We start from the raw sequence: 11,897 nt of genomic DNA on the forward strand, positions 1-11,897 counted from the left end.
TGAAATCATCTTTCCAGCTTAAGTTTGAACTGTGTCTGTAATAGCGATGTATTGTCTTTGCCTTCTAGTCTTGGTCCAGTGCCGTAAGATCAAAATCGGACATGGTAAACAAATTTTGTTAAGAAGAAATATGAGTCACAGGGCTCTAAGGTTACAACTACTGTCGATGGAACAAATGGAAACTCATTCCTTGCCCTTGCCGTTGTGGGAGATTAAGGCACCTTGGATGGAACAAATAGAAACTCGTTCATTGCCCTTGCTGTTGTGGGAGATTAAGCCATCTTTGGAAAGCGTGAAACTTTTTTCCCCTGTTTTTCCTTTGAAAATAAATTGATTCTGTGAAATTAATATGTTCCAAAGGGGTCCTAAAGAGGGGGTGAAACCCCTTGTTGGTTGTCCATTGGTGTGAGGTGTCACTCTTTTCTCTTGCCGCCGGTTTTGTGTCCTAGTCCCAACGTACAGTAAGCACCTCTAAAATTGTCATTAGTTACATGGAAGAAAGGTTAATCATATAAATTTTTTTGGTTGCTTTGAGTCGTGTTGGTAAGGAGACATACAGTAAGGCCCTCTAAATCGTCATCCATTTTTAGAGGATTACATGGAAATCAAAGCATGCTTATAGTCACCTGTCGTCTACTTAGCTACAACAAGGTCATCTGAGATGCTTCGTTTTCTTCTTTTTTTCATCACGCGGAACTTTCGACACTGAGGACAGTCTCAGTGGAAGTTTCATCAGAGTTTTATTTGCATTTAATAAGATGTCACATAAGTGTTTTAATGATGTGGCAACGTTTTAATAAGAGAGAGAAGTGAGTTTCATGGGGATGAAACTCTCTTGACACGATTATCAACTCTCTATGAGTCGTGTAATTAAATGTCTATAGAACCATATAATGAAACTCTCCATTAAGAGTGGGTGTTTCATCCATGTTCCATTTTATTTTACATGACATGTCAGTTTTGGAAACAATACCATAAAACTCATCACTGGGACTAGCCTGAGAGAAGCATTTGAGTGCATAAATGATGGACGTATGATGATTAAAAGGTCAACAATTGTGTAGTCACTTGCAATGAAGCTCATAAATGATGTAGTATGGTTTTATACTTTTATGCAAAGCAATTTTCATACTGAACAGCACTTGCCTCAAGCTAATATCGACTTGAACAAATATATATGCTATATATACGTCGGGATTCTAAAACTGATCTGAGCCCACGGTGGTTGCGACAATGGGACTTCTGACGGTGTACTTGCCCGCGTCGTCCACCCACGTCAACGCACCATGCAACACATCTCCGCTCTTGTTCGTCATCTTCCCCCGGATCACAAGCGTGTACTTCTGCTTCTCGTTCTTGCCGCCGAAGGCCAACTTGTCCGGACTCACGATCACCGTCAAGCCGTTCAAGCCCGTAACTTTGGCGCTGTAGCTCGCAGGCCCGTCGCCGACGTTGGTCACGGTCCTGGTGAACGTCCGCTCGACGGCGCCGCCGTCGGGGTCGAAGAACGCTATGAATGACGGGTAGTTGAGGTCGAGGGACGCGCCGGTGCAGTCGACGGCGTACGACGGCGACTGCGCGACGACGGTCCTGATCTGCGCGGCCGTGTAGTTCATGGCGCACATGAGCTTGACGTAGTCCCCCGGCGCGGCGTCGTAGACCAGGCCCGGGTCCACGGCGCGGGTCGGGTCGATGTGACCGGACCCCATCGCCAGCGGCGACGCGGGGTGGTTGCGGTTGCCCATGTCCTTGATGGACGCCCCGGTGTTGTCCAGCGCGCTGGCCGTCGTCATCATTGCCGACCGGACCATGGCCGGGCTCCACTCCGGGTGCACGGCCTTGAGCAGCGCGGCCACCCCGGACGCGTGTGGGCACGCCATGGACGTGCCGGAGATGATGTTGAACTTGCTGTACAGCTGCGTTGATCCGACGGAGGCTACGCTGATGTTCTCCGCCCACGAGGCCAGTATCAGCGAGCCCGGCGCCATCAGGTCTGGCTTGAGGACCGTCGGGCAGCTCCCCGACGGGCCGCGCGACGAGTACGCCGCCACCATCGGCGCGGGCTTCGTTCCCAGGATGGTCACCTCGAACTTTATGGCCGCCTTGGGCGCGCGGCTGCTTCGTATGTACTGGAGCAGCAGGGGCCCATCTTGTGGGCTCAGGATGACGCCCGGAAACGAGAACTGCTCGTAGAGCAACCTGAAAGAGTCATTGGACAGGAACAAGCCCGCGCGCACTTGGGCCAGTTGCAATTCAGAGACGGCGTCGCCTAGGGAGGCGGTGGCGTCGCAAAGGACGACCTTGTCACGGTTCTTGGAGAGCAACGTGAAGTTGTCGCACGCATCGAGGAAGACGAGCGCGGTGGCCGCGAGCGCGATCGGGCTGCCCGGGTACAGTGATTCGCCGATGACGGTGGTGCCGTCGCCGAGGGTCACGACGCCCGAGAACTCCCGGTCCACCGTACCCGCCGCGACGGTAAGCATCCACGGCGTACCATTGTGGAGGAATCCGAGGTCGGGGCCTTCGTTGCCCGCAGAGGTGGACACGAACACGCCCCGCTGCATCGCGGCGAACGCGCCGATGGCGATGGGGTCCTGGTACAGCGGTTGGTCGTCAAAACCGAGGGAGAGGGAGATGACGTCAACGCCATCCGCGATGGCCTGGTCGATGGCGGCGAGTACGTCGGACGGGTACGCGCCCTCGTCCCAGAGGGCCTTGTACATGGCCACCCTAGCGCGAGGCGCCATGCCGCGCGCGGTGCCCGGTGCGTAGCCAAAGAAGGACGCGCCGGGCACCGGCGATCCCGCGGCCGTGGACGAGGTGTGCGTGCCGTGTCCATCCGTGTCGCGTGGGGAGTTAACAGCGATGGTCACGTTCTCGTTGGCGATGATTCCCTTGTTGAACTTGCGGGCGCCGATGAGCTTCCGGTTGCACGCCTTGGCGCCGTCGAACGCCGTGCCGGACTCGCAGACGCCCTTCCACCGCGCGGGCACCGGCGCGAGCCCGCCATCGTCTCGGAAGCTGGCGCTCTCGGGCCACACGCCGGTGTCCACCACGCCCACGATGATGCCGTCCCCGTACCCTGCCGTCTCCCACAGTCCCCCCGGAGCGCTGCCGCTGACGCCGAGGAACTCGGGCGTGTGCGTCGTGTCGCGGCGCACCACCCTGGCGTCGTCGGGGTAGCACGACACGAACCCGCGGGAGCGCCTGAGCGCCTCCAGCTCGTCGCCCCGCAGCCGCGCCGCGAACCCGTGCGCCGCGTGGTCGTACACGTTGTACATGTCGGCGCCCGGCGCCGCCGCGGACAGCGTCGACTCGTACCACCGCTGGTGGCTCGAGAACGCCCGAGGCATGGCCGACTTGTCCATGTGTACAATGTACGCCGCCGCCGTCTCAGCCGACGCGGCCGGCGCCCACAGCGTCGCGAAGGCGAAGGCGAAGCATGCCAACGCCAGCAGCCACGGCCACGCCATGCAACGGAGCGTGACTACGATGGCCGCCATTCCGTCCGGCACACGGTTGTGAGACGCGCTGCGACGGCGTGCACCGGACCGGCGGCTATTTATCGATGGGGACACGCCACGTAGGACGTGGTTACATTGGGCATAATGGATGCTCTCAATAGTTTGACGACGGCCGGACCGTACCCGATCGATCCGGTGGTTGCCTAGTCCCTGGCACCAGTAGAGAAACGATATTTGATCCACTTCGAAATTTAGCTTTAGTCCTGGTATTTTTCGCGTCCGGGACTAGAGAAACCTTTAGTACCGGTTGGTAGCTTCAACCGGGACTAAAGGTCCCTGCCCAACGACTACTGCGGCAGACTTTTGCTGCAGGGGACCTTTAGTCCCGGTTGAAACTATCAACCGGGAGTAAAAGTCTACTCCCGGCTAGAGGCTCAGTCCATGAATAGAAAGGGATCTTTAGTCCCGGTTGCTGCCTCCAACCGGGATTAAAGGCCTCCAACCGATTCAGCTCTGTGGAGTGTCAACTACAAATCATCTACAGAGGCATCAACAGACTAAGAGCAACCGAGACTACAATCGGTTGAAAGAAAATTTAGTCCCGGTTGATTAAGAGCAACCGAGACAAATCCACCATATTGACTAAGAGCAACCAGGACTACAACCGGGACTAACAGCTGATTAAGAGCAACCGAGACAAATCATCAACCGATTGAGCTGTTAATTGCTCTGTGGCCAGCAATTCCAGCGTTTTGGTTTTTGATGCAGGTGAGGCATCAACAACCGGGACTACAAATCAGCAAATCGAGTAGGTGAGGCATCAACAGAGGTAAAGCTAATGCAGCCTCGATGGGCCGGCTCGACCTAAAGCCCACACATAGGAGAGAGCATATACCATAATGGAATTGTTGGCCAGTCCCACCTATTAGCACCACCTCGCTTGCTCAGAAGAGTGAAAGCTAACTTAAAAGCTCAGCTCTCAAGCCATGCAACATGAACTTAAACAGGATCTGTTTATAGGATTGTACTGCTGCATTCTTGACTAAAGGTCCTTCGTACGGTAGTTTATACAAAATGTTTGAACATATATTCTAACCGTGTAGAATGCGTATTCGAAAACCAAAACGAATCATCAATTGAAAATAGAAAAAAAAAAGAAAATAGAAATAGAAACAAAAAAAAGGAAAATAGAAATAGAAAAAAAAAACATTTAGTCCCGGTTGGTAATAACAACCAGGACTAAAGGGCCCGCCCATATGACCAGGCCGGGAGGCCTCTTTAGGTGGACCTTTAGTCCCGAGCGCAAAACCAGAACTAAAGGAGAGGCCCTTTGCTCTTGAATTCGTGCTTCCGGTTCTAAAACCGGAACTGAAGAGGGTTGAGAAGAAGACCGGCGCGGCGCGAGCTAGGCGCTACGGCGGAATGGGCACCGTGTCGCGCGCTTCGGCTTCGGGGCAATCGATTTGCGAGGCGAGGCACGCGGTGGAGCTGGACGATGCGTCGTGTACTGCTGTACCCCGCAATTGCGTGCTGCAAGCCTGCAACTTTACAAGTGTATGGCTATATGATAGCGTATGGTGCAGCTACCGTCGTGCATTGCTAATTTGCTATGTCTTTGGCATGTTCCTATGATCAGAAAGCAACAAGCCTTCATAATTTAGTGATGATTCTACTGGAGAGTTGCCTAGTCTTGACAGCACGAACGAACATGGAACATGGAAGAAGCTCGTAACTGTGATTATCGAAATCGAGCAATGTCCGAGTGGACAACCTGTACAGCAGGTCGATCGTTGAGTGGACTGTGCACTCGTCATGAACTTCCTAAAAAGAAAAAGGACACACAGTCTAGTCCTACAGCTACAGGAATTGCACGTAGGAACAGGAGGCACTCATATAACATCTATAAAGACTTGAGGATACAAAGCACTGTCCTCGTGGGCTGTCGGTGGTTCAGATATGTTCAGCTAAAATCAGCTACATTATCTTAATCTCTCTTCAGAATCCCGACACCAGACAGCTAGCGATGGCCAACCGATAGAATTGGATGCATGGTTAGTCCTTGATAGTACGTCCTTGTTTCTCCCGCGACTGCCGATTGGCCGGCGGCCACCATGCTGCATGCGTGCTGGCCAAGTAGTTAGTCAGTAGCATTCCCTCGCCGTGGCATCACCTGCATTCACTGCTGACAACATCCAAGGAAGCAGCGGACGCATTCCCTCGCCGTGGCATCACCTGCGTATGCGCACAAGGATTGAATCGACTCCGGCGATGGATACTAATGGCCTAGATGCATGAGGCATGGCAACAATTCAATTTTTGGAAAAAATAATGTATTCATTTCCCTTCACATAATTCTCATTGTGTGGCAACCATTCTCGTTCGTCCTTGTAATTCCGAGATGGAAACACATTTTTTCAAAAGATGCATGAGGCATAACAATAATTCTCATTGTGTGGCAACAATTCCCATAATTCTCACCACACATTGAACGTGAAGGATCCCAATCATGATCATTGTGCGGTGATATACCTATACATTCCTTTCCCTTCTCATAATTTTATTTTCATTTTATTCCATTTTATTACTTACCTTCTGGTGTTTTCATACAGTGATTATTTGCTTGCCGGTAATTCCGTAAGGGTGATTACATTCCTTCTGTATTTCCATTAAGTTCCATGCGGTGTTTGTGGAGATTTTTTTTTTTTGCCACGTGCGTGCGATTGACTTCCGTGTGCATGATTGACGGGTATTTTTTTCTAACGGGTAGTCATGGATCGCATGATTGTTTTAGTGCTGCCGGGTAGACGTTGACAATTCGTATGTTTTAGTTGTAGAGAAGAGACAGACGCCCTGTTCGTTTGGGCTTGTTTAGCTGATAAGCCATGGTTGAAAGTACCGTTGGCTGATTTGGTGTGAGAGAAAAATAATGTTTGTTGGCTGAAAAAGTATGGCTTATAAGCCAAACAAGCCCAAACGAACACAGCGAGAGACTATGATTGCAGGCCTAGTCGCATTTTTTTCTATTTAAGGATTAATTATTGCTAATTACTACTTAGTGTAAATTTGGAGGTCCTTCAATTTTAGAGGCCCTGAACAATTGCTCCACTTGTTCCGGTTAATGTACGGGCCTGGTTTGACCGGCGCCAAGACAGAGCGCGCTGCACAGTGGAGGCCGGGCCGCGCTGTGCGATGGTGGCGTCGATCGGTGTGGGTGCGGTGCGCAACCACGATTGCTGGTGCGCCCCGGCGTCCCGTCACGGTACCGGTGCGGCCACTGCGACGTCGTTGCTGCTGCATTTGCCGCACGCGCACGGCACACGTCGTCCGTCGTGCGGCCGAGACATCTTTGGCTGCAGTGCCATGGGTCCTAGTTTGGCCACTGGAGGCCGTACGTGCGTGATCGTGAAATTCGACGAGAATTGGCAGCGGACCTGCGACGGACGCAGGAGATTTTTTGTACAAGCCACCGACAAGTTGTTTCATAAATAAAGGACACTGAAAGGTTGAAACTCCATAAAACAAAAGACAAAATACGACTAATTCCCTAATAAAGATCTAACATCACACAAAATGAAGTAAAATTAAAAGTTAACCCGGAGCCTTTTGGAAATGAGAGAAGTAGAAATAGCGAGTATCCCACGCAAATTGCACGACTAGCAATGCTGTTTTAACCCTGGTACAACTTAACATATACTCCTTCCGTCCCTTTTATACTGTTGTTTTCACTTCCTAAGAAATCAAATATCAAATATACTTAACTTTGACTAAATAAATACAAGAAAATATTAATTTTTATAATATATAAATAGTATCATGAGATAGATCATTGAATCTATTTTCATAATAAATTTACTTGAAGGTACAAATATTGCTAGTATTTTCTACAAACCTAGTATGAGTACTTAAAAGGGGCACCTCAAAGTCATATTATTGAATTTATTACTTCATCAATGTTTTTATCAAACTATGTCTTGCTCCATGAGTGATTTGCAAGCTATGCCTCTTCCATTTTGTAGACGCCACAAACCTGATTTTTGTCGCAGCTATATATATCCTTTTGTTGTACCATTGAATTTTATTTGTCATGTTAGTGATTGATGGCTTATTGGCATTTCTGTCATTGCCAGATGTTATTGTCACCTATGTGAATTATAATTTTTTTGCCCAACTAATGTTGTGGCCTCCAGCTACGGGCTCAAGCCTAATATGATAATGCAACACATGTCTTCCTTCCGTTTGATTGTGGTTTCATTATTGATGTCAACCAAAATACGTTAAATGGTTATATTTTTGTTTCGTTGCATCCCCACTATGCTACGTTGGTATAATCTAATGTCAGTTAGCACTTGACACCACTATGCTACTTAGCATAATAAATAAGTTTCTAAGGTTTAAAATTTGTCCAAAATAATTTGACATTCTACAAGAATATGGGACATTTGTCTCATAATGTGGAAACTAATCATGGGTGCATGCAGATGATAGTTGCCAAATCAAAGTGATATCTTCCAGGACAGAAAAGAAGATGAGGAGACATGCTTTCTTTTGCCAGCGTCCTTAAATTGTCTAAAAATTTCAAAAAAAGTTAATTATTTTGACTTTTTGAGGCGGAGGGAGTAAGTGTCAACCCATTTTAACCTCACATGTGAGGCATCCCTTCCCCTGTCAGAGAGGACAGTAGACTTCACTACGAACACTTATTTTTTTCCCACAATACAGATAGATTAGTATTTTCTTAAATTTGGATTTTTATCTCCTTTGGGTTGTATACTATGTTTTCATGTTCTTTAAAGTTTCCCCTGTCAGAGAGGACAGTAGACTTCACTACCAACACTTATTTTTATCTCCTTTGTTATGATTTTCCAAAGTTTCAGCCATAAAAGAAAAATAGATTTACACCGAGGACCCTAACTTTTCACTAATACAAATTTCAGCAAACGGGTCCTTCTAGACACTATTCAAATGAGTCACAAACTTCGCAAATAGACCCTTCCCTTTCATCGAATTCTCGCAGGAGGTCCCTGACGTGGTTTTGGAGCAGGGGACGCGCGAGAGCTCACCGGAGGAGGTGCATCGGCGACGGTGGAGTGGCAGCGGAGCACCAAGGGGCCCGCGCGCTCTCGTGGGCAGCCATGGCTCGCACCGCGGTGGCTTGACGTGGCCTGGCCGTGCGTGCTGGTGACGACGGCCGGGCGGGCGCCGACGACGGCAGCGCACGGCGGTGGAGGCGGCCGAGAAGAGACGCAACACGCACAGGGTGGCTCGAAGAACGTGAAGGCGAGGCCGGTTGGGACTGAGGAGGCTTGCAAGTGGAGGAACGATGATGGCCATGGAGCTCAGCGGGCAGCCATGGCGAGCACAAGAGAGAGAGCGAGGCACAGAGCAAGAATGAGAGGGGCGAGCGAGCGAGAGAGGGAGCAGAGGGCACCGTTTTCCTTTTCTTGAGCACGGCAAGGTGGCGAGCTGGCGGCCATGCAAGCAGCGAGGGCGAGCGCGTGGCCTGCAGTGCCTGCGCACGATCGACTGAGCTCGAGTTCAACATCAACTACGCAGATAGCAATACCACCTCAAAAATACACTAAAACTTCAATCTTCCTCCCTTTGTAACTCCTAATACGTTTAGTTTTGGCACAAGCAGTAGTAATAAAAGTTGTAGAGATACGCGAGATCTCCAACTTTGCTTAAAGTGCCAAAGTCTAATTCAGCCTGGTTGGAGAGATACAAGGTTCCAAAGTAGGGTTCACGAAACTTGAAAACTAAATTCAGTTTCAAGCCGACTGAAACCTCCAACTTCTCCCCTCAATATCTCCCAAACCATTTGATGATTTGAGTAACCAATTTCTCCTTGTTGTAGTGCTACGTGAGTACTACAACCTTGATTAAAGGAGTTTGGCCAAAATTGACATGGTTTGCAAACTAAAATTCACCAAAGACAGGTACATGAAAACGGAAACACGAAAATTCAGTCATCCTAGACTTAGCTAAATTTCAGGATTCCAAAACAGCATTTTGTTGATTCTTGTGAGCTCTGTTTGGCTAAGCTAGGCACTAATTTAACTCTTGACCATTAAACAAAGTTTGTTCTACATAAGATGAAATACAACTTTTATTTAGGTTCCACTGCCATGCAAACACTCTAAGCCATATTTCAAACCAAGTCAAAGTAGCATCATGATAAAGCTTAAATTATCCTTTTCGATCTATTGAAGCATTTTCTGGCCACTTGCTCAACATGAACCCTTCATAACTTTTGTTCATGAGTGTAAGTAGAGTTGTTTGAGTCAGGTTGCAAGGTTTGGTTGATGACCTATAATTCCACTCACTTAATAGTGCAATTCAAGCAAGAATGTAACTCATCATTTCATGTGACTTTTTGGCTCCAAACTTCATGAAACTTTTCCAGTCATCAATGTGGGTGAAAATTGAGGTGAGGCGCATGAAATAAGCATCTTTAACATTAATTAGGTATATATCTTAAAAGGGGCCAACATGTAAGCAAAGGTGTGTTGTCCAAGTTTAACTTGGGGCTCGTTCTTAGAGAGTTGATCCCAACACCTTTATCACCACTTATAAGTTTGAACTAGAGCTCTTGGTTACTACTGAACTTACCATGTTGGAGCTCAAACCCACTGCTTAACTGGTAACTAACACCCGGGGTGTTACAGCCCTCCCCCTTATGGGAATCTCGTCCCAAGATTCGGTGCAAAAGACTTTTAAGGGAAGAAAATCATGTCATCCATTTTCCAACATCAGTGATAGCACTAGGATACTTAACTTTGCAGTATCAGAGAGGCTAATTTGGTCAAGACAACTTTCTGATATTTGCTCTTCGTAGTAAATTTTTGTCTGAAGAATTTCTTTCATTGACTTCTATGAAGCATTGTTACTTTGGGAGGAATCCAAGATAGCACAACACTTCGTTCTCAGGATACGGAGAGTACTATGGAGCATAAACTAACTACCCACAATCTTTATTTTCCCCAGTGAATATAGCATGGACCATGTGAACTTTGCACTAGACTGTAGGCTTCTGAAAGCTACTCATTACAATGGTTCCATGTTCATTCACAAAGTTCTAAAAGCAGTTCTCTACCAAAGTAGTTTGAGTACAACCTTTCCTAAGGGATGAGATCATAGACGGAGTAAGCATCCTCTGATGCTGTGAGAAACTGAGTAACCAACAGACAATGTCTATGTCGGTCGTAACTGTTCAATCACTCAGATGTCAACCGGTGGAAAACTATATAATGTTCCATGTGTGTAGTTCTCTTTCTCTAATGATAACATTGTATTATCTGAGTCCGTTGAGTGAGCGATGAAGGTGATAGCTGACTCTGTTGACTCAGCGTTTTCGACGATCATTATTGAAGGGAATTCTCATATTCAAGCGACAATAGTTATCTGGGTTGAATATGATGCAACCTCCTGGGTAAAAACACATGGAAGGTACCAAAGGACAAATCCGCCTTGGAAATCATTACTGAAGAAGGATAACAAGGTCTGGAGGACAACAAAGGTTGCAGTTATTCACCAACCGGAGAAACAGTACACTACCAAGATTGAGTACAATTTTCCTTCATGGTGTTGTTGCACAATAAGTTGGGTTTACTTGCACTGTAGCAAAACTAGCTTTGTTGAACTACATTTGACATTGAAGCTTCATTTCTAATGTCAATCAACAGCTCATAAGCAAACTCTAAAATATGTTGTTTGACACTTTTCAAATTGTTCTCGACCTGCAAAGGCACAAATTGACTTGTAGAACACCTTGACTACTCAAACATTATTGATATGAGACGGCAAAAACAAGCCACAAAGGGGTGCAAGGAGTCTTCTCTAGGGCATCTAAAGTATTACAATCGTCGCATTGCCAACATGACCTGAACTACAAATACAATCATCTAATACGAAGAATGATAGTAGTCAAACAGGAAAATTATAGATTCCATTCCCCTCGGTAATCAGTTCATATCCCGCAAACTACTGCTCCATTGTACACACATTTTGGTAGGCATTTAGATCCAAGAGTCCTTTAACTACTGGCCAAAGTTCAGCTCAAACGGACATCGTTTGACTATCCAAATAAATCATCTACCAAAACAGCTTTGTTCTGAAATTTTGTGACCGAACTGACAAAACATCTCTCAAATCCGATGCTTTACTCAACCAATACTCAAGCCAACTTAAGACATCAAAGTACGTTAAGTGGGGAATAAGCTTGACAAGTTTTGTGGCAATCCAACCATGTTTGATCCTTTAATCACCGGCTTAAAGATAACCGGTTTAGTGCCATGAAATCTAGACAGACTTCCTGCTCTTCTTTTCCTTTGATTTACACATTGGGAAATGTGTTCGTAGTCTTTAACTCTATCTTTTTTTACGGCGGTAGCTTTCTCACTGAGGATGGAGGCTAGGGTTTTCCTCATATGCTTC

General features: G+C 47.4%; 1 protein-coding gene across 1 annotated transcript; it reads right to left on the bottom strand.

The window, feature by feature from the left end:
• Positions 1-1,074: 1,074 nt before the first annotated feature.
• Positions 1,075-3,585, bottom strand: LOC136512694 (subtilisin-like protease SBT3). Its single transcript, XM_066506671.1, has one exon. It carries the CDS (start codon positions 3,501-3,503, stop codon positions 1,200-1,202), a length of 2,304 nt encoding a protein of 767 aa, XP_066362768.1. The 5' UTR covers positions 3,504-3,585; the 3' UTR covers positions 1,075-1,199.
• Between the last annotated feature and the right edge of the window lie 8,312 nt (positions 3,586-11,897).

Source organism: Miscanthus floridulus, chromosome 16 (genome assembly GCF_019320115.1).
Source record: "Miscanthus floridulus cultivar M001 chromosome 16, ASM1932011v1, whole genome shotgun sequence".
Taxonomy (NCBI): Eukaryota; Viridiplantae; Streptophyta; class Magnoliopsida; order Poales; family Poaceae; genus Miscanthus; species Miscanthus floridulus.